The sequence below is a fragment of the Dermacentor silvarum genome, chromosome 9, assembly GCF_013339745.2.
Source record: "Dermacentor silvarum isolate Dsil-2018 chromosome 9, BIME_Dsil_1.4, whole genome shotgun sequence".
NCBI lineage: Eukaryota > Metazoa > Arthropoda > Arachnida > Ixodida > Ixodidae > Dermacentor > Dermacentor silvarum.
The window spans coordinates 52,176,811-52,204,156 of record NC_051162.1 but is presented as its reverse complement, the minus strand read 5'-3'; the positions used below and the strand labels follow the sequence as shown (position 1 = coordinate 52,204,156).

General features: G+C 44.7%; 1 protein-coding gene across 4 annotated transcripts in view; it reads left to right on the top strand.

Annotated features, from left to right (window-relative positions):
• The window catches only part of LOC119463590 (uncharacterized), a 112,872-nt gene that overhangs the window by 23,205 nt on the left and 62,321 nt on the right, over positions 1–27,346 (top strand). For 2 of the 4 annotated variants that reach the window (XR_007463556.1, XR_007463557.1), the window contains exons 7-11: positions 1,640–2,058; positions 14,235–14,428; positions 15,692–15,851; positions 19,070–19,178; positions 22,257–22,334. Coding sequence is in view for 1 of the 4 variants with exons in the window: in XM_037724419.2 (XP_037580347.1) it covers positions 1,640–2,058; positions 14,235–14,428; positions 15,692–15,851; positions 19,070–19,178; positions 22,597–22,639 (925 nt within the window). In the remaining 3 variants the exon portion in view is untranslated. Of the gene's footprint in view, positions 1–1,639; positions 2,059–14,234; positions 14,429–15,691; positions 15,852–19,069; positions 19,179–22,256; positions 22,335–22,596; positions 22,806–27,346 lie in introns of those variants that run through there. The other 2 variants (XR_007463555.1, XM_037724419.2) reach the window with 2 other exon arrangements.

Here is a 27,346-nt window from a genome sequence, read left to right as displayed (position 1 = left end):
TATGGTGACCCAAAAATTATGTTAGCATGTCGATTGGACTGCATAATTTGAAAACATTTTCTGCTATCATCATGAGCGTCAGCGTGGGAATATATACTTCGATTGTAGTTCCACCGTTGTTTTCGGCTTTCCAGGAAAACAAACGCCGTGCCGCCGCTCGACCCACTCTTGCATATTATGGTACGCTATAGCTACAAAGCGTGCTTCTACTACGCGCTTTGTGTTGGTTGATTCTCTGTTTAATCATGGTTTCGAAGTGTGATGCCATATTCCATTATTCCACCATGTTCCAAACTGCCTCAAAATGTAATTTACTCTGCTCCAAGTTGCTCCGAAATGACTTTGAGCAGTCCCACCCCTGCACTGTGTATATGGTTGCTCAACGAACAAAAAAAAGAGACAAACTTGCTGAGGTATTTATGTGAAGTGCGAGCGCAACAATGCAGTCAATAGCACCCACATACCTTTCAAGTGGCGCGGGAGCAATGAAAGCGTACTGCACAAATATATGCATCAAGAAAAAAAAGCCTTGATTAAACAGTTTGTACAGTGTCGTCCAGATACAGAACTGCAATGCTGCTGTTCTAAAGGGTAGCATGTCCTCTCAAGAGAGATAGAACTAAATAGGAAAGGCAGGGAGGTATGTCCTTTAAGACTTGCTTGTGACTGTAGCAATTTCCACGAAGCATAACCTACAAATTATCTTTAACATACAACAGTGGTAATAAAATAAAATCGGTCAAAATACTCTTCCAAGTTGCCAGTTTAGGGTTAAAGGAGGAGCACCTACTTTTTCTATGTTGAGAAGCGCATTTTCTAGGGACTTAGTTGTTCAAGTGCTCTTAAAGTGTTGTTTTCGAAAGCTGAGTTAGTTTCTGTGAATGCTAGTCTTGGAAGCGAGGCATCAAAACAGTTCTGTGTGTTATAGAGTGAGCTTTTAAACGTCACTGCAGAAGAAGCATGGACAGGACAGACAGCAAAGAAAAGAGACAGACAACGCATTTGCTTTGTCTCCGTCTGTGCTGTTTCTCTTATTCTTTCTTCTTTTATTTCTCCACCATGCTACACTATCAGCTTGCCGTAGTGACCATCTTTCAAGGGTGCATTTCTTTAACAGCACGAAAGAATGGGACATACAGAAATGGGCAGATTAACAGATAGATATTTTGAGCATCTCTTTTGAAGTAATGGTCTCATGTACCAAGCCCATTATTTTTTCATTTCTTCTGCGTTTGTTAAGTTGGCATGCCTCACCGTGGTGACTGTGATCGTGGCATTGCGCTGCTGAACACGAGGTCACAAGTTCAACTGCGGCCGCAGCAGCCCCGTTCTAATAGGGATGGAATGCAACACTGCTCGTGCTCTGGGTGCACATTAAAAGCACCAGGTGGTCAACATTAATCCAGAGCCCTCCACTACGACATCCTTCGCTATCCACTGTGCAGGTTCAGGACGCAAAACCGCACAATTAATGTGGCACGAAATAATGTTTTCTTGTGCTGCCTTTCTGTACATCCCATTCTTTTGTGCTGTTCTAAAGGTGATCACTAATACCAACTACACCGATGTTTGATTCTTTTGCAGTACATTTTTGTGACAACACGTTACATGTCATTGTCTTTACTATTGCAATTTCAAGCTCTGGGAGAACTGCCCACACTGTCACGTCTACCCCAAGGAAAAAAGCCTGGAATATCCAACCCACAGTTAGGCTTCAGCGCCTGGCAAGCAGCAACAGGTGCAGCCAACAAACGGACACAGCGGTCGAAGGAAACCACACTGCAGACAATTCCTGCGAAGAGGATTCGCAGAGCCGCCGCAGCCCGTCCCTTTCGACCGTCTGCAAGTCGAGGCTTGTTACGTGCAGTGAGAGTGAAAGTGTTCCGTCACCAGAAAGGGTCGCCGACACCAGCGCCACCTTGAACAAGGACACGAGTCCAAGGTCGAAAGAGAATGGTCACAGGCGTCGAAAATCGATATGGCACTTCGAGGCCACGGAAAGGGTGGAGATTGAGGAAGCAGATGAAGCAGCGAATGGCTCCAGCCTTGAGGAACAAGGTTTGCACTTTTTTACCCCTGTGGGTGCCGGGTGTTTTTTCTAGGTGCCACAAACTAAATTTCTAAGTAATACATTAGCAGGCTATAATTTCAAATGCTATGTTATCAGTGTTACTTTGCTGACTTTGCTGAACATTTCACGAAGTTTCTTCATCTGAAAATTCACACTAAAATGAAAACATAACTTTAAGAAGGCTTATTAATGTTCCTCAGGCAACATAGCCTCTTCATCGCTTTCATTTGTCCCTTGAAGCCCTGTAATCATCATTGAAGTCTTCTGAATCAGAGTTCACTAGGAGTTCTCGAATTCCCGCATTGTTTAAAAAAAACATGCAGGTTCTTTGCACCAATTTGCCATGTTGGAAAATGAGAGACTCAAGCAGCACCAAATCGATAAGTTTTGCCATGCCATTTGTTGGAAAAAACAAAAGCTATAAAATATTACTTCAACCAACTTTCGAGTAGATGATGCAACCAGTCTGTTAGATGTTCCAGGTTCACAAGTTATTTTGGGCTGTAGTGTACATCAGTGGCCAGGCGAGCACTGTACTCAAGCACGACACTTAGAAGGTTGCACTCCTTGCAGTGTGTACAAGGTCTCTCTTGACCCTTTCTTTACCGTTGATGAGTACAGTCATCACTGGTTAGCCGATGACAAGTCATGAGAAAACATACTTTGCAGCATGAACTGATGATTAGTACGTCCATCAGCTTGCTTACAGTTGCAGTTTTCAACACTAGCTGGTGGTGCTTGTCAATGTTAGTGGCATTGTTTGCATAGTTTTCCTCTTTATTATGGGCGGCTTAAATGCAATGCACTAAAGGGCCCATACCAGGGTTGGCTATATTTAACAAACAAGTGTAGTGTACGCATGACTTGCTGTCAATCATGCTTCAAAGCATTACAGAATTGCATGTCACCCCAAGAACAGCTGAAATTCAAAACCAAGCACCATGCTCCTTCCCCCTCGAGGAAGCCTGCTAACAACCAGGGAGTCATGGTCACATGCACATATGGCTCTTCACAGTGCGTGTTTCGTCACTCATTATGACTAATCATCCAATGCGGAAGTTGCAATGCCGCAAGAAAGGAGGCGGGGCTCGACGTCGCGATACGTCCCTCGGCTTTGGTATGGGAGAAGGCAGGGAAGGAACATTGCTTGGGAACGCTACTAGAGGCAGAGGGAGCAAGTGTCACCGTTGGCAGTGACGCTAGCCTCCTGGCCACATGGTAACGGGACAGTTAATTTCTTCCATCTCCTCCAATCGAAACAACTTGAAAAATTATTGTGGTAAAACACTTCTTCACAGTGTTTTTACAGCTTCCAGTGTATAACCGAAGTTCGCAATGGGGCCTGTTGAGGGGCTACATAAAAACACGGCTGCCTGTGCACCAGAAGCCTGAGAACTTTCTGGAAAGTTTGGTAGAACTTCCATCATTTCAGGTGGCATAAAAGGGTCAAAGCCAATTTTAAGGACAAATTCTTCGATGAGACGAACAGCTTTCGAACCTTTGTGTATGTTCCCTCAGTTGCAGTTGTCTTCTGTAAAGCTTGAAATTTGATCGATATAATTGATTTGTTGAACGAGTGATTGATTGGGCTTCTTTTGTGAGCAGCTGTATCTAAATGCACAAGTGTGTTTACACTCTACATCCATCGAAATGCAGCTGCCGTGGTCCAGATCTGAACCCGCGACCTCGGCTCTGGGCTCGGCCAATGCAGGGTGTCGCAACTGCACCCCAGACTGGGCCATGAAATATTTGCCAGATGAACAAACTTCCAGTGGGCCTAATAGCCATCTGGCAATGGATTTACTGTACCTTTAATGTTCGTTTTATCCAATTTCAACTTCCAGCACTATGCATTGTAAGCAACAGTGATCGAACAAGGGATTTCTCCATCAGGAGGCAACATTTCAACAAGGAGACATTTTGTCGGGCCATTGACTCCAGTCTGCGACATCTCCTCTTCGACTGCTCTTGGTCACTTTGTCTCTATCTTCCTGGAAGCCTCTGCCTTGCCCGCAGCCAAACATAACAGGCACAGACAATCAGGAGGAAATAATATGCGACGACCAATACAAAATTAGCGTAGAAGAACAAAACCGTTCAGGCGGCTTATTCTGTCTATCAAAATTTAGCTCCATTGTGTTTCTTGCACCTTCAGAAATATCATAAGGTCACAGATTATGCCCAATGGATTGGAAATTTTCAGTTCTTTAGTGATTTTGTCAAGTTCACAAAATGTGACTCCATGTGAGAACTCTACAGGAACATCAGATATGAAGAATGAGCTATTTTGTATCTGGCATACTTGGAAAGCGCCTGTCCAGCCATTTGACAAATGTGCGTGATGTAAAACATTGTGAGAAAAAAAAAACAATGAAAGAAAGAAACCCGCTACACGACGACATACTTCACACTTTGAGCAAACACTCAGCCGTCTAACACCCAACTCGTGTTACTATAATACTTCACACGTATTACTCAAACATGCAGCACAGGTCCAATCAGGAGTGTTTGAAGATGCATGCGACACTTTTTGAATATCATTGTTTTCACCAGTGCAGTTGCTCTTGATGCACTGTCTTGGCATGCTTTCAGAATTACAAGGGGTTTGTGAGCTGAAGTTGCTCTTACTTGAAGCTATTTGTTCGCAACGTGCTGGTTGAAAAAAGGGCTGTTGTTGGACCTTTTAAAATCAGTTGCACAAATAAATCATGGAAGCCTCAATTTAGGAAAGTTGTTGACCTAATCAACCATTTGAAGTGCCAAGTGCAGCTTTGAGAAATTGTTCAATTCTGTTTAACAGGTAATTGAGATAAAACCTTAATAAAGACTAGCAAAGATAAAAATAAAGCTGCACATGAATTATGTGTTTAGCTATAGGTATGCAGATGCACTGAGATGTGCACTGTTTTTGTTCTTTTTCTATGTAATATGTAATATATGATTTGTAACTGTTTGATTGAAGCAATGTCTGCATTCATCGTGATTGGTGCGTAAGTGGGCTAGAAGGAGAGGGACGTAGGACCAAACATCGGGGTTCTGTGGCACTATATAAAATCTGATCGAACTCTGCGAGGCCAAAATGTTTCAGAATCCCTGACATAAGACATGAATGAAAAGAAGTTAAATGTAACACCAAATCTAACTGTGAAGGAGAAGTATGGTGCTAATACATATTTCATAAATGCATCAACTGGCACAAGTCTTACAAAAGCATCAGAGAGAAATGTTCATTGATTGGTTACTCTGTGAAAAAAAGGTAGAACTTGGAGCAGTCAATGCTGGCTGCAGAAGCTGGGAGGTGCTATAGTACTACATAGGTTGACGATGCATGGATGTTTTATCGTGAGGCATCTCAAAGCACCGTACCCACGGTGTTTCTCCGTGACTCTGGCACTTTGTTGGTGATCGCAAGGTCGTGTGTTCAATTCCTAGCAACTTGTATTTCAACTGGGCTTGAGTGCAAAAGCACTTGTGTGCCATTCTTTTGGTATGTGTTCAAGAGCACCAGGTAGCCTAATATAATCAGGAGCCCTCCTCTACACCATCTCTCCTAGCGCAGTGTTGGTTTGGGGTGTCAAACCTCAACAACAATCAATCGATCAAAGTAATCTGTCCATAAATAGCAAAATGGTATAAGTAGTGCCTGCATGCCTTCTTGACTTTGTCCCCAACTCTCCTTTTTCTATGCTCAAACTTTTGCTATTTATGGATTATTAACTTGCCAAGAGGTGCAACCAGGTTTATTTAGAGGTAGTCTGTCGATTAAACTCATTTATGAATAGTTATGCCTTGCATGTTTATTTTTAGCAGTAATGTTATACTGGTTAGCTGGTACGAAGGACTCGGAGGTGGAATGTAGTGACACTCAAGACGATTTTACCGCCTGCAAGGTGCGTGCCCCTGCACTTCACAGGCTTGTTCCAGCTTCTCTTCCAGTGCATAATTTTCAGGATGTTGCATAATTAACGAAGACGTGTATAATGCCTTCTTTAGCCAAACTATTAGCTTACTCGTGCCCATATTTTGCACACAGGGAGAATTTCATGGTGTATTTTGTTTAATGCTACAGTGTTTGCATGCGCCGCATGCATATGTTGACCAGAATAAACTGGATTTTTCTGAAATGGCTCACATCATATCATCAGTCGGCTAACTGAGAATTCTACAGAGTACAAGCAACCTCTCTATATGGCTTTCATAAATTATGAAAACATTTAATTCAATAGAGATACCAGCCGTCATGAAGGCATTGCGTAATCAGGGAGTACAGGAGGCATACGTGTATATCTTGGTAAATATCCACCAAGTCTCCAGGGCTACCTTAATTCTCCACAAGAAAAGTAGAAAAATACCTGTCAAGAAAGGGGTCAGGCAAGGAGGCACAATCTCTCCAATACTATTCACTGCATGCTTAGAAGTATTCAACGTATTAGAGCGAGAAGGATTAAGAGCGAGGGTCAACAGCAAATGTCTAAGCAAACTGTGGATTGCAGATGACATTGTCTGGTTTAGCAACGCTAGGGATGAGTTGCATCAAGTTATTGAGGACCTTATACGTGAGCACATGGGCACGTTTCAAAGGGTCTTGAGTCGAGGGCCTTTGAAACTACCAAATTCTGTCGAACTTGAAGGGAGTTGTGTTGCTGCCACATGGCAGTTTTCAACGGCCATTGAGAGTTTTGCTTGTGTCGCATTATGAACGAGTGGCGCAATCATAGCTGTACCACAGCCACACAATAAAGAAAAATAATATAATTGATCATTTGTAGCACTATCAGCGCATATATAAATTATTTATAACTCGATGCTGATAGATCTAGCTGATAGTTCTTACAGAATTTTTCGGCAGCAGAAATCTTTTTTCCTTGTCAGAAAAAAGGAACACTTACTAAAGCAGAAATAAAATATATTTTAAAAACTTGACGTTTCTGGACCTCTTGTTCAGAATGGAGCGAAAATACAGAATGCCGCCCTTTAAGTACTGACAAGATTGCGCATGCTTCTTGCATAAACCTCTGGCATATTGCCATGTGTCCGGTTTAGTGTGTGATCAGTACAGTCGAGTGCAAAATATAGAGACCACGGGAGCGGCGACTGAACTGCATGGCTGCGCCTTCTGACGGCTGCGCGCCGAAGTTCGAGAGCGCGTACTGCGCACGCGCGTCCTTTCTTACCTGCCAGCCTGCTCGTTCGCTCGCTTCAACCGCGCGCGCACCAGAACGCGTGAGAGAGCGCAAGGTGTCACTTCTGCAGTCGCCGTCGAATTGCCCGAATGATGATGTCGTCATATCGTGACGAAAACACTTCATTTGCACTGGCAGCGGTCGGAGCGCGCCACTCTTTGCACCTTGCTTCTTGACGTTCCGCGGCGCGAAAAACATGCTTCGCGTCACTTTTTTCTGAAATCGAGTTTTGTGATAAGGTCAGAAAGCAGTGATGTCTTTTGCGCTCCACTTCCGAAAATTTAAGCATGATGCAATTATTTGTGGTAGTCAGTCCAAATATCATGTGCCCAGACACATGCGTGAAACCACTGAATATCGAGCAGCTGGAGAGAAGAGCCAGGGAAGAGAACGGGGAATCATCGCAGAAGGCACGCGGGCAAGTACTGAGTGTCCGATCTGCCGGGTTTCAATGCAATGCAATGCATAGTTTATTGGGAAGAATAAAGAGTCCTGCTCAGCTACGGGGCTGTGAAACGCCAGACACGTTTTGTACCGCAACACGGAATATGATCCACGCCGTCACCCACGCGCTGGCCCTCGCGATCTCCAAATTATGCGAGGCAGTCGCGCCACACTTCGATCGTTTGCAACGCGCCGCATGAGGCAGATTGTCCGCGCCATCCAGACAGCAGATTGTCCATGGCAAAATGAAACACGTATAGAGGTGTGCTCAAATTTCGCATTAGGAATTATCGTAATGGTCATGGTTTCCTTTTCATTTACTGTTTCTGAGAACAAATCTGCGATGATTCGCCTTTCTCTTCCCTGGCTCTTGTCTTCAGCTGCTCGATGTTCGGTGGTTTCACGTATGTGTCTGGGCACATGATATTTGGACTGAGTACCACAAATAATTGCATCATGCTTAAGTTTCAGGAAGTGGAACGCAAAAGACATCGCTGCTTCCTGACCTTATCACAAAACTCGATTATAGAAAAAGTGACGCAAAGCATATTTGTCGCGCCACACAGCATCAAGAAGCAAGGCGCAGAGAGTGGCGCGCTCCAAGCGCTGCCAGTGCAAATGAAGTGTTTTCGTCACGATATGACGACATCATTACTCGGGCAATTCGACGGTTACTGCAGAAGTACAGTGGCTAGCAGAAGTGACACCTTGCGCTCTCTCACGCGTTCCGGTGCGCGCGCGGTTGAAACGAGCGAGCGAGCAGGCTGGCAGGTAAGAAAGTACGCGCTTGCGCAGTACGCGCTCTCCAACTTCGGCGCAGCCGTCAGAAGGCGCAGCCATGCAGTTTAGTCGCCGCTCCCATGGTCTCTAATATTTTGCACTCGACTGTACATTGTATGTAGATGGATTCTAGTAAAAGGCGGGAAAATAGTCATTTTTCGGGGGCGACGATTTATGCCGATTTCCAGTCTATGGTGTGGCCCATGTCCACAATGTGTTCGGTCAATGCATTGTCTGAGACGGTGTATAACATTTCTGAATTCACCGATGTCTGATGCCTCACAGTCTCTGCAATCTATCTTGTAAACAACTCCTAGAAAACGTGTCCATTCCAAATCATATCATGTGCAAACAAAACTGCCCCTCAATTTATATGAAGGCACGTGCGCAATTTAAACGGTATGTTTTGCATGTTCCAGGCACGTATGAAAGGGGCACACGCTTTTTTTTTTCGGGGCTTTGTCTTTATGTCTTACAAGAATGAAAGCGCCGCCAGCTTGAATGCCGGCGCTTATGACCACAACCAAAGAGTGATAACGCTTGCGCCACTACCTTGGTCCTTTGACCATCCTTGATCCACGGCAAAAATTACGGACGCGCATGAAGTCTCCTTCGCTGAACGTAGTCGCACGATGCCTGTGGCGACTGGTGTCCTGAAACTGTTTGCGGGTGACCCGCTCCTCAACGGAGGGCCTGACGAGGTCTAGCCTAGTCCTGAGGCCCTCCCCAACAACAAAGAGAGGGTGCCTCTGCAGTAGTTGCTTGCGGAGTATTGCGGTACGACAGGAGGAAGTCTGCGAGCTCCGATGGTGATGTGGGTCGGCTGGACTTCCGAAGTGCACCCTTCAGCATCTGGACGAAATGTTCTGCCAGACCGTTGCTGCTGGGATGATACGGAGCTGTTCTCACGTGTCTGGTTCCTACTCGCTGCAGCTACTCCTGGAATATGCAGAAGAGAACTGAGTGCGTTGTCGGACACTAAAGTCTCGGGGAATACGAATCCGCATAACAGTTCATGTAGGCATGAAATGGTTGCTTCAGTGGTGGTTGTCTGCACACTTCTGGCCATTTTGCATGTGCATCAACCACCACGAGGTACGTCACTCCGTTTATCGGGCCAGCAAAATCGACATGCAACCATTGCCAAGGGCGCGTACGCCATGCACAAGGATGCAAGGGGGCTTTAGGTGGCAGATTGCGATTAGACGTGCAAGCGGTACAAGACGCGGTGAAACTCTCTATGTGACTATCGATAAAAGGCCCAAACATAGCTCCTTGCTAGTTCTTTGGTGCGAACAACACTGGGATGACCTTGGTGCAACTCGTCCAAAGTGAACGTGCGAAATGTTTCAGAAACAAGCATGTACGTGCATTCCCAGCATAATGCATCCTCGATGTATGGACTGTTCTAGTCTTCTATAAAAGAACAGTTTGATCTCATCCGGTACACTATGCGGCCAGCCTGACAGGATATGATGGGTCACAGTACGGAAAGTGGCATCATGTGAAGTTTCACGAGCAATATGATTGCTGTTGATTGGCATAGTGTCAAAGCGTAGGTCATAAAAAGATTCTTCCTGCTCTTCGACCGTCGACTGTATTATTGGCAGCCTAGGCAAGCAATCTGTGTCAGCGTTCTGTGCAGAAGGCCGGAACTTTAATGAAAAAGAATAGGCCGACAAACCTACTGCCCATCGTTGTAGTCTTGCGGCGGCAATTGCTGGTATGCCAGTCTTGGAACCAAAAATTGTAGCCAAAGGCTTGTGGTCCATGAGCAAAACAAAATGCCTTGCATACACGTAGTAATGGATTTTTTAACACTGAACACAAGAGCTAAGGCTTGTTTTTTTTTCAGTTGGCTATAGCATTTCTCAGCACGACTCAAGGTGCGTGAGGCATATGCTATTGGCCTTATCTGACCGTTGGAAAAAATGTGCGACAACACTGCACCTACCCATTAGGCAGACGCATCACAAGATAACTGCAGGGGCAGGCCTGGATCATAGAGCTCCAAAAGATTGGAGCTGATGAAAGCAGCTGCTTGATGTGCTGAAAGGCGCAATCACAAGCCGTGTTCCAATTCCAGGCGACGTCTTTCTGCAGGAGCCTGTTTAAGGGGAAAAGAATGGTGGATAAGTTTGGAACGAACTTTCCATAGTAGTTTATCAGGCCCAGTAGCAATTGAAGTTGGTGCTTATCAGTTGGCACCAGTGCATTGGTTATCGCGGCCAGTTTTGCGTCCGTTGAGTGGATGCCGTGTTTGTTGATTACATGGTCCATATAAGACAGCTCGTCACAAAAGAATTCGCACTTCAATGGTTTGATGCGAATTCCACGTTCTGACAGTCTTTTGAGAACTGCGTCAAGGTTCTGCAAGTGTTCTTCCTTTGAGCGACCCGTAATTAGGATATCGTCAATGTAGCAAAACATGAAGTTGAGGCCCTTCAAGACATTATCCATTATTTTTTGAAATATTGCAGTTGCCGAAGCAATTCCAAAGGGTAGACGATTCACGGCGTAAAGGCCCTTGTGGGTGTTAAGCGTAAGGTACCGTTTTGACTCTCGATCCATTTCTACTTGCTAGTATGCCCTGTTAAGGTCAATTTCAGAAAATTGCTGTCCGCCAGCGAGGGCTGCAAACAGCTCGTCGGGCTTGGGTAATGGGTAATGTTCTACGTCTAGTATGGGGTTCAATGCCCGTTAGTAATCACCGCATACTCTTATTGACCCGTCCCGCTTCAAAACTGGCACCACCAGAGTGGCGTACTCGCTACTCGTTACCGGGGTCAATATGCCCATCTGTTCTTGTCTAGACAACTCTTGCTCAACAGTACTTGTTAGAGAAACAGGAACGCTTCGAGCTTTGAAAAATTTTGGCATCTTCCCATCTTGAAAACAAGAGTTGCCTTCTCACCTCGAATGGTGCCTAGCTCGTTCTTGAAGAGGTCCTTATAGCGGTAAAGCAAGGGTAGTAGCTCGGGAAGTCGTTGAGCGCTTAGCGATGTCTCACACTGTAGCTGTTGCAGGCGACGAACTTGACTCCAATCAACGCGCACTTGCTGAAGCCAGTTGCGCCCAAACAGCGCTGGACCGCTCTGGGGAAGCACATACAGCGGCAAGCGCTGGCACTGATTGTTGTGCTCAAGTCTAAGAAAACAAACACCGCATGGCTTCACAGGTTCACTCGTGTAAGTCCTGAACGTCAACTTAGTTTCCTTCAAAAGTACTGTCAGAAAAAGTGAGCAGAACTGACCCAGGGACATTACCGAAACGGCGGCTCTCGTATCAAGCTCCATTTGCAAGGCAACACCCTCAACAATTAAGCTGAGCATGATGGGGGTCTCCTGTCTCTTACATCTTTCGTTGCAACACTTTGCAGGGGTGGTTCTGATGGTTGTAACACCCAAATGTTCTGAACTGTTCGCTTTCCGCTTCGGCTTGCATTTCTCTCCTTGCCGCCTTAGGCAGGCTTCTGAATGTGCCCTTTCTTGTTGCAGAAAAAACAAGTCGCATTGATTGGCAGACACGCCTGGCAGTATGAGTTAGTTACAGCGGAAGCAACTTTGTTGTTCCCCTGGTGGGCAACTGATGCACCCCAACACTCGCTTTCAGGCTTCGAATGAGCAGCTGTAGCATTAGTGAGTACAGCTTCCAAAGCTGTTGCACGGTCCATGTCATCGTTGAAACGTTAGATTCTGTCTTCCGAAACAAGTGTCTTTGAATGTCAACTCTGAGCAAACCGCACACAAATTTATCTCGAAGTGGACTCGTCAAGAAATGCACCAAACTCCGCACGTTTGCACCAATGCCCGTAACTCCACCACGTACTATGTATCATTTCATGTTCCTTCTCTGCCCTCAGGCGATGAAACTTTGCTCACTCACCTATGACTGACCGTTCAGTGGTCAAATGTTTACGAAGCAGCTCGCACAAGCTTTCCAGGGACTTCGACTTGTAGAATTGTCGAAATGTTCTACTTGCCCCAGCTGCAGACTCGTGGTTGCTTTCGCCATACTGTCCCAAACCGGCTGCTTCTCGACTGTCCATGGCGTAATCTGTCAGCAGGTGAATTCTGTTGCCGTCAGGCAGGAGCTTGTTCCATGCTGGCAGCATCCCTTCCTCGTCGCCAGTTAATGTCGTGTCTGACGGAAGGACAAGCGCAACGGTGGTGCGAATACAATACGGCTTTATTTAGCCATCACTTAACAGCGGCGGGCGAACCACTGTTTGGTTGTGTTCAAAGCGCCGGCATTCAAGCTGGCGCGTGCTTTCATTCCTGTAGCATAAAACCGGGGCAGTTCGCCCGCCGCTGTTAAGTTGATGGCTAAATAAAGCTGTAATGTATTCGCTCCATCGTTGCGCTGTCCTTCCGCCAGACACAACAATATGTCAGGGCTGATATGTCCGCAGAAGTTTACGGGTGTAACCGATGCCTGCAAGATGTGTGCAATTCTTTTTTCTGAGAACCTTCTCTCGGTACAGTCGAAATGCCTGGTTGAATAAGGATGCTGCCACGGAGTGCTTGTGGCCCATCAGTTGTAGCGAGTTGAAGCTGAGGGATCTGCCTGTGTGCATAGGCTTTCGGCACACAGACTTGTCAAAGCCAGTAGCTGTGTGCTCCAGACGGACATCCAGGAATTCAATACGACTATTGTCCTCCTTCTCCAACATAAACTGAATGCTTGGATGAACAGAGTTTAGGCAATCAAGAAAAGGCAACATGTCACAGCGGCGCACCACACCAAAACAGTGTGGTGCACAGCACTGTTTTGGTGTGGTCGCCCAAATGTAGTCAAAGCCGTACATTCTGTGGTCTCCAGAGCTCGGTTGGCACAGGTTATGGAGACAAGAGGCTCCGATGGCTGTGGTGAAAACTTGCTTGTAAATTATTAATCGAAGACGAAGTAGGTGTTGCCCAAGCAGACTCGTCGTCTTTCATGATTGCCGATCAGCCTCTAGAAACTGCGCAGGAGCAGGTTTATCTAGGTCAATTACTCACAGGGGACTCTGATCGTGAGTTGGAGCGTGTATGGCAGGCATTACCAACTCATGACTGGCAGCTTGCCACTATCCTTGAAAACAAAGGTGTACAATGATTGCATTCTAGCGGTGCTTACTGAAACTTGGAGGTTAACAAAGAAGCATGAGAAGAAGTTAAAGACCGCACAACGAGCGATGGAACGAGAAACGTTAGGCGTAATGCTAAGAGACAGGAAGAGAGCGGTGTGGATTAGAGCGAAGATATTCAACTAACATTAAGAGGCAGAGATGGAGCTGGGCAGGTCATGTAATGTGTAGGGTGGATAACCGGTGGTCTACTAGAGCTACGGAATGGTTACCGAGAGAAGGGAAGTGCAGTTGAGGACAACAAAATCTTAGACAATGTGACGAATTTAGTAAATTTGCAGGCATAAGATGGAATCAGCTAGAGCAAGACAGGGGTAATTGGAGATCGCTGGGAAGGGCCCTGGACCTGCAGTGAACATAAAAATAGGCTCCTGCTGATGATAAAAATGACCTGGGCATCATCAGCAGCAATACCATACTATAAGCTTTCTTTCAGCAAGGAAACAGTGGCGCCATCCATAATTGTTAAAGACTGACACTGAAGCGCCACTGATGGATGGCCTTTTACCACTAGTATGACTTTTAGGACAGGGTTTGCCTACATCTGTTGGGCTTTGGCCCATACATGATGGATTTATGTAGCAGTATCCGTCATCTGTTCTAAGTGTTTGCGGTACATTCTTTACAGATATAATGAGTATTATACTGAAAGAGCTCAAGACGATCAGGCAGCAAAATGAACAAATCCTGACAGCCCTTGGTGTGACCAACCAAAAGGAAAGTATGGCACTCGCCAAGATGAAGCTGCCTGTAACCGACATAGACAGCCTGGATGCCTTGGAATTAAAGTTGACAACGGATACAGTCTTTCGGGCTTGCCTTGTAAGTACATGCTTCATATTATTCTCAGTGTTGAGCAAGCGAGTCTGCACTGTGATCCTGTTTAACAGCAGAACATTGGACATCATGTGCTTGTTCCAACTAGGCTTTCAGCATTCAATATACAGGCTGGCACACATAAAGAAGATGCATATATGCGACTTCTTTGGTTAAACTGCTGGCTTATTCATGTAATGCATTTCACAGTTGTTTTTTAAGTGGGTTTACATGGAGTGCCTGCCCTTTTTGTCCAGAATAATCAGAAGTTCTTATGCGTCATCCGCAGCGATGCCAGACAATAAATGTTAGTTCGAGGAAAGAAGCCATTTCAGTATATTGAGCGCCTATGCCTGCACTGTTAAACACTTGTAGCATACCACCTTTAAGGGATAAAATACCACCTTTAAAGGGTAAAAGGGTAGGAATCACGAGAGGAAAGAAAGGAGGAAACAAGGAACTGTCGAAGACTGTATGTTTGAGCACTGTCACACATGCTCTGTCAAAGTGTCACACAGCCACGGTCTGCCGCACAATCTTCTCTTTCAAGTAACACGCTAACACCTTCAGTCTCTCCACATCTACCCATGTATAACAGAACAACAGTACCCTAGAAGCCAGTCGTGCTGATTTCATTCAAGGCCAGTGTCCGAGAGTCTTGAGATCGGATAACGGCCAGTTGTTCGGCTTGAGAAGAGTGGAGGCGAGCGCAACCCTTTGCTTGCTAAAACGAGATAAACAGAGAACTTTGACAGAGGAGGTGTGTGATATGTGATCATTTCGCCGCATCTCCACAAGTCTCGGGGTATGGCAAATCATTCTGCAGAAGCCCACTAGGTGGAGGGAGGTTCATGAAAGGGAAAATTATCATCCGCCCAACTATAGCATGAAGCTACAATGGAAACCCAAATGGGTTTCTCCGAAAAAAAGCTTCAGTGTTGAAGAAAGGTTTGTCCTTCTTCTGGGAGCAAACCCAGGACCAATGTTGTTCCGAGGCAGTGGATCTACTGAGCTAACCAGGATATTGTAACCCGAGGACATTGTATTGCCCTGATAGGAGCTACAGGACGGGTAGAAAGCTCTATGGGACCTGTACATTTTGCTGTTGGACCTATACTTCTTGCTTGTATAGTACCAATAGGAATTTCTATTGCAATTTTCCCTAGGGTTATAAATCCTTAGAGTTGTACATCAAACGATATTTTCAGGTTTGCTCTGATGACAGGCTTTTAATCTGTAGTTTTTTTTTTTACCTTTCTTTTTTTCCAGACGCACCGACTTTCACTTGTTGGAGGCCCCAGTTTGAGGGCTTTCGTAGCGGGTGTCCTTCGCTTCCTGTTCAGTGATGCCGTGGGGCAGCAGTTCAGTATGCTGGGCCAACGCAAGAAGAGAAGATTGAAGGACATGGTTATTTACAGCGTCGTCGAACGTAAGTTTATATCCATGCAGCAGTCATTCAGAAAAAAGCAGCAGCACTCGATTTCTCAAGTTTCGTGTTCAGTAGTACCTCGCTGCAGTCGCCGAGCGATATTTCGCATTTGGTAGAGACCACTTAAGAGTCTGCATTATTGCGAGTCCAAAGAAACGCATTCACCCCAGAAGGGCTTTTATTCCACAGTTGGCTAGCCAAGCTTTTCAAAACATAGCAGTGTGCACGTGGGCTTGCATGCAACCTGTTCAGTCGGTCATAATCAAGGAGTGCAAGAAATAAACATGGCACGAAAAAAAAGGAGGTCGACACAGGACGTGTAAAATGTTGTGTACAACAATTTCGTACACAGGGCCTGAAGGGTCAATCTTTATTTCGACCATTTTCCTGCTGTCGCTATACAGATAAGAGTATGGTGGTCAGTGCGTGCCCTTGTAACTGGAATAGAGGTTGACTGCATTCTGCTGGCTGAATGGATATCTGGCACTTACCTCGCTTCATCACTCGCCACGTCACCGACATCGAGGGTAGAGTTGGCGCCATCTCAAAACGCTTAATATCTCTCAGCAACAAGAATTTGCAACACCACGCAACAAAATTGCCCACGACTGTGTTGCAAATTAACACAATTGCTGAATGCGCGGAACATGCCTGACAAATGTGCAAAGGCTGCCTTGACAACTTAGCGGCTTGTCTCATAGCTTGGGGGCACTTTGTCACTAGCTCAACTAAGCCGTAGCAATCCATGCTTGCGTGTTCGAGTTACTGGGCATTTTTGCCGATTGGAATACACATAACTTTGACGGAACCACAGCATCAGTTTAAATAAACCGGAAGTTTGAATTAAGTGTGTTCGAATTAACGAGATTCGACTGTAGCAGCATCCTTCAATACTTTTGGTTTCAGTTCAGTGCATTCACTGTTCCCTAAGCTCCGCTGAGACAATCGCTGCCACCAAGAGGGTCGCTATTGGGGTCACCATAGGGGTCAGGTGTGTATGCGTGCTGACTGGTTAAGTTTGAATTATCCGGCGAAGGCTAATTTTAGGATCGAAATAATGAAAGCTTGAGCCCATGTACATGCGTGGGCGCCGGCCGGGATTAACTGGAGTTGAATTAACGGAAGTCTACTGTATTAATTAAGTTAAGGTGCGTATTTGTAAATTCTGCTTCTGTAATACCAGCAAAAAAAGACAACTTTTACCCTGAGAGCAGGCTTCACAAACCAAGAAAGACGAGAACAAAAGGCAGGTGGCAACGCTGTTCTCAAGTTCCCACACCAGCGCACCGTGGATTCAAACAGTTTCAACTTGGATCTAGTTATATGTTTATTGGGGAAAGAAAACTACGTTGTAAAGGAACCAACACTTGAACTACCCTTTTACAGAGACTTCTCCAATGCCAAGATTGCACAGGTGCAAGAGAATATGCTTTGGTAATTCGCAGCTTCACACTGACAACCAGGTGCTAGGGCTTTGGCACTAAATTTTCAGAGAGGCTTAGGCCACCCTCCATTTTTCTTTCTCTCTTTTCTAGAACTCATCTTTTTTCTTCATTTTTTTTTTGGGGGGGGGGGGGGTGAGAGATTGAAGGACATCCAAATTTTTATGGAATAATTTACGAGTTTCAAGCCGACTGAGTGTTGCTCTATAGTATACCTTTAAGAGTTTCTTTGTTCTTATGTTTCATTCAAAGCATACAGGTGGGCACCTGTCAAGTTTCTTTAACGCAAATTGAACGTGAATGCTTAGCCTTGATTACTGAATAACGAAATGCAAGTACATGCATTTATTTCCTATGTTTCATTTCATTTTAAATTGTGCAAGTGTTGCAGTTATTTGGCAAGGTGAGCAGGTAAGCAATTGCTGTGAAGGTTATTTATTTAATCCTTGTTACTTTGCAAATTTAATTAACACTTTCCATCTGGCTTTGCCAGTGTGTGTGTTACTCTGTGGAACGCCACTGGCCAACACTGAGGCATTCGCCGACCCTCCTATTGCCACATGACGCACTCATCGCCGCGTGGCAAGCCATGGGAGTGCGCCAAGCCTCGCATATGCCACAGTGACAGTGCAAAGCAGAAGCAGATATACCATCTTAATAAGACAAAGTGATGGAGTATGCATAAGGTCCTCCGTTCTCAGGTGTTATATATTTATATATATATATTCTTAGTTCGGGGGGTAAAAATTAAGTGTTACTTTTAAAGAGAAAAAGAGACGAAGCAGAGTTTTTGTTGTGTGGCAAAAAAATCGGGGTGAAATCAGCCGGGGGGTTGTTGTCGGGCAGCCCAAAGTTCGTAATTTTCCCGTAACTTTTGCAAACTTTGAACACAAGCAATGGTCTCCTTTTGGACACAAACCTTATATTTAAACAAGTGAAACCACCCAGAAGAATGTTTAATGGCAGATAGAGTTGCTCGCAAATCATGTGATAAACTCGACTTTACAAATCCTCATTGTCAGGCATTATTAGTAGTAAATTTAAAAGAAACCACGTTAACAAAAACAAGTAAAGACGGTTTTGGCAATTCCTTTACTATGTTCTCTGCTCTTTAACAAAGAGGGAAAAAGGACACAAAGTAGTCCACACGGGCATGCTCTTGTATGCTTTTCCTTATCTTGGCATACGTTATCATATGCATCATATGATAACAATGGCAATGTGATACCATATGATACCATGGCAATGTGGCAACATGCCATAGCGCAGCACCAACACTCTGAGCAGCTTAGCTTACAGTACGTACATGGAAAACATCATATCATTTTGTTCACTACTGTATGTTACATGTGTTCCCGAAAACTTTGTTAACATTCGCAATGCCACAACCTTTCTGAAAAATTGTATTAGATCCACATCTTAGTAGCCATTGTTCTGTGGTGGTTCATTTTTCAGCAAATATGGGAATCACTGAGGTGTTGCTTGTATCTTCAATATAACCATGCATAACTTTATGGTACTGTAGCCATTGCACAGATGTGAATGCTGTTCTTTCAGCTAACATATGTATAGTACTGATCGCAGCATAATTTGGCGCTTCTCACTTTATTTTTGTTAGTTGTGTCAGATGTTGAAATGTTGTAATGTTAACATGCCCCTTTTGGAAAAAATTGCGTAACCTCCCGACAGCCCCTTCGTGCACACAATGCTTTATTAATACATTAATAATTCTCGATGCCCCACATGCAAGTCTCAGTAGGTGATGCCATGTTTCAGAGGCCGTTAGGAGCAACTGTGCTTATGACAATGCGACATCCCACTCCATCCGTGATGCGGCGGGATCCTGGCTCAAGAACTGCACCACGAGGATGATGACTGCTAAAAAGTAATTCTTTTGCATATTATCAATGTGGCTTAGTTTTAGAGAAAGGAAGGAAGGACTAGGAGGGAGCATCACATGATAAAACTGAAACCAGAATAAGTTGGCCAAAAACATGTTCATGTCACGGTTCCTACGACGGTAGAACTATGTAGCTGTATTTTCGGACAATTTCGATTCATCTTCACACTCGCACTCCATCGAAACAAACTGGATGCTGTTTAAAAATGAAATGCATAGACTTACAGCATATTTGTTTCCATATTATGCTGTTAATGAGCAAGCATAGTCCCTGTGGTGTAATGCTAACTGAAAATGCCTAATAAGAAAAAGACTATTTAGATCTTTCAAACATCTTAAATCTAACTTGGCGTGTACGAAATACTATTCTGCTGTAAACGAGTACATTACATTGATTATGCAAGCCAAAAATAACTTTTACAATAACACTTTATGATCTGTGCTATGCAACAATCCCAGACTGTTATAGAAAACCATTAAACCCGACGATTCAAATGTCGTTTCTTTATGTGATACTAATTGCTGCCCTACCTAAATACAAAATACTACTATGTTTTGCTCTGTCTTCACCCACGAATCCACTCAGAACCTTCCTTTTTTTTGCCATCCAGTGTGCATTCCCTGATGAGCCGTATCTTTTGCCCGATTGGTATTGCTAATACTATTGATAAACTAAAGAAATTGTGGCTAGCTGAAACTGACAGTAAAAATGCCAAAGTACAACTTTTTATAAAGTTACTCAATGTCACTTATTGCTCAAGCTATCATGCCTTAACTTAGACCTGCCTGTGTTCAACTAGATTTTAAATTTTTTAGCTGTTCGCCAGCAGTTTGATGTTGCTAATTTTTGTAGGCCTCCATTCTCTCGTACACACACTGGCATTCCCCAAGGTACTGTACTAGGCACGCCCTCCTCTTTTCAGTTTATATTAACAACCTGCCGCTCAGCATCAATTCTAACACAGGCTTTTTGCCGACAACTGTGTTCCATACAGCTTCGCGACTAAACCGTCTCAGTCTTCCCCTCTTGCAGAATGATCTTCTTAAAATATGCAACTGGTGCGGCAACGGGCTAATGTCCATCAATATTAACTAAACCTTTGTAATGTCTTTTCACCGACGTCATGATTACACAGCCTCAACTTACACCCTCCATAAATGTCCTTCAGCCGCTACTAACGCCATTAAGCACGTAGGTACAGCCAAACCTAATTATAATGAAATAATAGATGTAACTAAGTTGAATTGCCCTCAAAATCCTCATGGAGGTTCATATCGCAGTACATGCAATAATGGATATAATGAAGTAACAGATATAGCAAAGTAATTCTGGCTTCCCCTTCAACTTTATTTTAGCGAGGTTTTACCTCGTTCAAATTACCTATTCAAATTTCCTGTGATCTAACATGGTCGCAATGTGTTATCAACATTATTAATTGAAATTCTTCCGACTGAGTCCTGGGTTACCTTCGTCGTAACCTAGTGTTGGGAACGATCACCACAAAACTAATAGGTTATAAAACACTTGTGAGGCCTAAACTTGAGTTTGCTAATGCCACATTTGTGCATAATCGAGCTAACCTTATAAATATGCTTGAATCCACCCAGAACCCTACTTCCACATTCATTAACTTTAATTACTTAACAACATAGGTATATCTGCTGTAAAATCTCAGCTTGGCCTTTATCCTCTTGCCGCCCATCGTAAAATTGCACGTATGTGTCTCTATCATGAATTTTTCTATTCCTTGCCACCAGGTAATAGTATGTATTCATGAGACCAGCCTTTAGACATTTCTTCATTGCCATCTAAATGCTGTATATTGCGAACGAATCCATAAAAAGACCTTTGAGTAGTCTTCTTTCTACATACGGCACAGGGCTGGCACGACCTTCCCGCACACATTCCCATGTTAACAGATCGCACCCAGTTTAACACGGCCATCGAGAGTCGTTATTTAACATGTTAACTGAAAACTGCAGTTTTCATTGCCCATCCCTCATGTAACGTCCCTCTGGGACCCTTGAGGTATGAAGAAAAATAATAGTGTCCGCCACCTCTGCACTCGGAGCACTCTTCTGAAAAGATAACAGGCACGACGGCAACATGCGGTTGCCACCCACGCATGTTGTGATGGGGACGATGAACGTATCTATTGAGAAGGGAATGGAACAGCACAAACGACAGGACACAGTGAAGGCAATGCACACAGTGCTGACTAGCAACCGATGTTTATTGCATATCACCTGCAATGCATTAAAAGAGAATCTGCGCAGAGATCATAAAACATCAATTTATCACTGGCCATGGTTGTAGGCAGGCTATCACACATTCCATAAATAGTGTATTTCACTACTATTGGGACGCTAAAACAAAAATTGCCATGTTCGTTATTCTCCCGGGCGTGTTGCTCCTTGTAGCATCCCAAGAACATTCAGTTTTCAAGATATGGTTCACAACCACATTTTTTACGATGTTCTGCCAAATGACTGGCAACTGAGCCCTTTGCAGTGAATTACTGCAATATGTTGCAACAAACTACTGAAGTGGCACAAGCATATCTGGAGAAAACGGGCACACAGTGGTTAGCAAGGCATCCGAACAAGGGTACATTGATAAAAACCTACCGGGAACCAAGCACACTGGGTTGAGTACGCCGAGCGCAGGGTCACATGTTTGGTTGATCTTTAGAGTTGTGAGAGAGTGAAAGGTTAAGGGGACAGTTTCATGGAGTGTTGGCTTGCGAAGGCATGACGTCCAGTCCCTGCTCCATGGGCCTGGGTATAACTTGGTCATTAGTGCGCTCTTGGTAAATGGTTAAACTAATCAGTTAATTTTTCTAATAAGGATTGTGGAAATCTACAAGGTGGAAGATCTAGGTAAGGAAAGGTTGCCATCGTCATTAATGTAGCAAAACACTGCAAAGGGACTTAATTCAGTGTCAGCAAACTTCAAAGTCAAGAAGAAAAAAAAAGCGTGCATGCATGCAGAAGCTTGTGCTTGGGAATAACACAGTCATGAACAAATTGCTCTATGGTGGGTATCTGTGGGCTGTCACGCAGGTCTACACCATCATAGACAAGAGAGAATTGAAAAAGCCTTGAAAGCCACAGGAGAGAGTGACCAATCTTCTATGCAAGGTGATATGGGTGCTCCCTGCTGCATGCAGTGGAATAACATTTGGCTCATTTGTTCATATCAGTATTGTCTGCAGATGACGGATATTTCCTTGTCATGCTTAAAAACGTGTTGCAGTGCCCCTTTATTGCTACTTTTTCTTTTTTTTATGTAGCTTGTGAACCTGATGGAAAATAAGAGAACTTTTTGAGTAATAATTTGTTCTCGTGACTCAAGACGTGTGCTAGAAAACTTTGTAAACCTTTTTTTTTTCTTAACTTTCAGGAAAGTTGGGGAAGATACCAATGACTCGAGCTCCTGTGACTAAGCACTCAGAGTGGCAAATCGCTTTTTTTTTATCGTCTTCTGGCAAAGTTGTCTCTGGATTTTCGTGCATTTGCTTTTATAGGGGCCCCACAATGCCTTTAGAAATAAAAACGTGGAGCATGTTAGTTATGAAGGAGACAGTTTTCAAATAAAGATTGCGTATTTTATGAGTGGAGTTGTTAAACATAAAATTCTGCCCTTTCTAATGACTCACAGCGTGATGTTTCTTTTCCTTGTTCCTACTACGCTCAAAGCTGTGACCACAGGAAACAATTGCTGCCATGTTCTGCCAATCGTTATAATAAACTTTTTTTTTTGGTTTTCTGAAGGCACCATTGACACAGATGCAGGAAAATTGTCAAACGTACAGCCACTAACAAAAAGTAATATCACACATCCAAACCAGGGGACATAGTGCAGCTGCAAATGCTAAGTTCTTCGGCTGCCAGCGACATTAATCTTGGCAAAGAAAAAGGGGAAACAATAGTGTTATCAAATGCGAACTTCCCCGGCAAACACCAAATCACAAATTATGTGCACGGCCCTTGTCAAAGAGACAGCCTTCGTGTAAACAATGGCAGCTTAATACGAGAAGTCTCATTAGAATTTTGCTGCAGTGGCATCACACAAGGCACCTGAGAGGGACACAAGCCCCTTTCTTCACTCTTAGCAGCTTTCCAACACCCATAATTCATCTCTTCATTGAAGACTCGTGATCACTTGCTTGATGCCCTTTGTCCAGACATGGCCTTTGTGCCCATAAACCTGAATAATGATTAACCATTGATTAAAACATCAGTGTTAGGCATAGCGTTAGATTGGAAGAGAGCGGTGTGAATCAAAAAGCAAATGGGGATAGCCAATATTTTAGTTGACATTAAAGAAAGAAATGGAGCTGGGCAGGCCATGTAATGTGTAGTGCAGATGACCAGTTGACCATTATAGTAACATAATGGGTGCCAAGGGAACGGAAGCGCAGGCGAGGACGGCAGAAAATTAGGTGGAGTGATGAATTTAGGAAATTTGCAGGCCTAGGTTGGAATCTGCTAGCGCAAGACGGGTAATTGGAGATTGCAGGGAGAGGCCTTTGTCCTGCAGTGGACATAGAGGCCTTTGTCCTGCAGTGGACATAAATATAGGCTGATGATGATGAATCAGATATAGTCACCAAAGTATACCACAAACTGTTACACCGTGACAAGGGTTGAGCGCAGCATCCAAGACACACCAAATGTAGGCTGTCAGAACAAGACCAAAGTACGATAAAGCACAACTCGGTGCAAGCGTGAACAAGCACTATCACGCGACAGCACGACGCTATGCATGCGCTCTGATAGTGCAATCTACTTTGCAACAGTCCTCCCTCCTTATGGTGGATACCGCTGTACTGGTTTGCGAACTCGAGACAGTGAAGCATAAATGCCAGTGGCTCTTCGGTATTTGAGCCTTCATTAGGCTCAACTTCAGTTTTAGCTGACAACCCAGCCATTGTTTCACTTGTAGCAGTCGCAGAGCTCTCTCACAGACGGACCTGGTCTATGGCTGACGTCTCGACTATAACCATACAGGCTCTGCTCGTTCGCTTGACTGTAACATGCAGCCACTTCTCCCAGTCTCCGAAAGTTTTGGGCCCAAACTGCATCGCAAGGATCAAATTTCGTTGGCGTGTCTTCCTGTGAAAATAAAGGAAAAGACAAAGATTCAGGAAGACATGTCTAGGCGAGAGCGAAATTGGTAGTTCAGAAGCCTCTGTGACGGTGATTTGTCTGCTTGCGGTGTTTTTCAGTGGTTGAAAAGAAGTCATGGTCAGTCGTGTATAGCTTTTTCTGCGAGCTGCACTTACAATAGGAACTGCCTCAATCCATTTGGAATGTGAATCCACTGCGAACTATGGCACCATTTGCTGGACCGAAAAAATTTAAATGAACATGGGACAAGTTTTTTTTTAGTCGACGGAACGGCGTTTTCGGAGGAGGTAACAACCTTTACTTGCACACAAATGTCATACTTGTTGCTCATGTGTTCAATTTCCTGGTCTAGTACCAGCCACCACGCACTTAATCGCACAACTGTTTTCAGAGCCGAGACTCCCTGGTGCATCTTGTGTAGAAATTGAAGCATTCTGCCACATGCTGCTTCAGGAATGACTACTCTATGGCCCCAGAAAGTGACGTCGTGTCCAGCAGTCAACTCAAGTTTTCCTGCCACATACGCCTCCAAGCACGGTTCCACGTTTTTTGTTTGCTTTTGTCTTCCGGCCAACCTTAACCTTTCAGTATGAACGACTTGACTATCCGCAATACCCTGTTGGCTTCAGTCAGTTGGCTCATACGTGTGACGTCAAAAGTGTCTCGTCAAGTTGCTGCAACGAGCACACGTACTCCGATATTTCTTCAGGGGCATCGTCAGGGGTTCTGAGTGGAAGCCTACTGAGAGCATCTGCATTTTGGCTGTCTCCTCCGGGCTTGTGCTTGATCCTGCATTGGTACACTCCCAACAGCAAAGACCAACGCTGGATGCGAGCAGCTGCCATGACAGGTGTAGGTTGGTTCTTGTAGAATAAGCCAACGGCTTATGATCACTTTCAAGTATGAATCACCGCCTCAGCAAGTAATCATGAAACTTGGTTATGCCAAACACCAATGTAAAGGTCTCCCACTTGAGCTGTGAACAATGTAGTTCGGCCTGGGTCAGTGTTCGCGAGCGGAACCCAATAGGTTTATCCACACTGGCAACACGATGGGAAAGAAACGCTCCTTCGTATACCATGCGGAGAAGCGTCGCACTCACTGTGCAGCAACTGAGTTGGATCAAAATGTGTGAGCTTTTTGGCATGTAAGACGGCTTCCTTAGAATGTTCGAAGGACTGTTGCTGCTTCGATGACCATTGCCAATGGCAATTGTTCTTCAGAAGGTCGAACAACGGAGCGAGCATCGTTGCTATGCTTAGAAGGAACTTCCTGCAATAAGTGAGCAGACTGATGTAAGAACGCAGCTAGCTCACGTTCTTTGAACTTTGTGCCTTCATCACAGCTTTCAGGTTCTTCTCCAGTGGATGAAGTCCATCGCTGGTGATTTTGTGTCCCAAGTACAATACTTCCAATTTCCTGAAACAACACTGACCCTACTGCATTTTGACGGAAGGGTAAGTGTTCGAAGGACAGTAGTTCATCATGCACGGAAGCGCTGGAGAACTGCCTTAAGATTGCTTCCACTGTCACATTTTCCTTCTGTCACCAGGACCTCATCCAAATATGCTTGTACACCTGTTAGACCCTGTCATGCAGGTACTTTTTGCTAATGTTTAAAATGGGTCCCTGAGGCAGAACCTCAAATAATCCAATCAGGGACAAAGCCGTTTGTTCAAACACACAAAATATTTAATGCAACCAGCATGAAAGAACATAGAACAAACAGTCAATGAAATATTAACAGGAAGATACATTAGCACTAGCACACCAAGTATAGTAATGACAGAATGTGAGAACAAGCATTCTAAAAAATCAACGCTACAGCAGTTCGACGTTGACTGGTGGCGGCGAAGCAATGAAGGAAGAGGCGTTGGTCTCACCCAGAATGTCGACGGGGCCGAGTTGGAAACAAGATTGCAGCGCATTTTCTTGCGCCGCACGTTCTCGTGCTTGACGTCGCCTTCTTTCACCTAGCACAGGATTCACCTTCGCACGCGCTCTTTGTCATCCTCTTCTTTTCATCTCAAAACCACGCACTGTCTCGTGCACTTCACGTATCACAGACCGCCAAGCATATTTTCCATGGTGCACTGGAAGATAGCTAGTGCAGACGACACTCCGAAAGCTAGGTGGTTGTAGCAAAACAATCTTTCGTGGGTACTGATCGTCATCAAGTTCTATGACTTGTCATCCAATAGAATCAGGTTATAGGCATTGCATGAGTCTAAGGTGCTGTAGACGTCTCCCTTGTGACGTGCTGCAAAAATATCATCGCTGACTGGAAGTGGATACTGTTCCGTGACACATGCTGCGTTCACGGTTAGCTAGTAGTCACCACAGATCCTGACAGATCCGTCTTTTTTTCAGCACTGGCAAAATAGGCATAGCATATTCTGAGTGAGCAAAAGGAAAAAGCACGCCCGACCTCACTAGACTTTCCAGCTTGTCTCGCATTGCGTACAACAGTGGTCTCACCCAGAAAAACTTCGGAACGGCTCCTCCTTCGACGGAGAGGTGAATGGGCAGAACGTTGAAACGGCTTAGTTCTGACACAAAGACGTCTTGATACTTTACCAAAATTTCTTCTCACTCCTTGTCATCTCATCTGCTGGTACTGCTCAGGTTCAGAACTGTGCCACCCAGGCTGTTCAGGGCTCGAATGAAGTCACAACTGCATAGACACAGCCCTGAATGACAAATTACGGTCACAGAGGCAGAGTCTTGCCCTTGTAGGAAACCGGAAATGTCAGCTTACCTGCGATAGGCAGCGGTCCTAGGTAGCAGGACAAGTTCAGGTCTGTCTTCTTGATTTGAGGCCACTTTGCACACTGCATGTAAAAGATGACCCAGGGAATGATGCATAGCGGTGACCCAGTGTCCATTTCCGTGACAAGATCGACACCTCCACAGCAGAACTTCTGCAGCACGGGACGCATTTCATTACACGGCACCGACGCTTGGCTTTTGCCGGTTGTGAACAGTTGAGAAGAACACGCCTCATTTCCTTCTGGGATTCT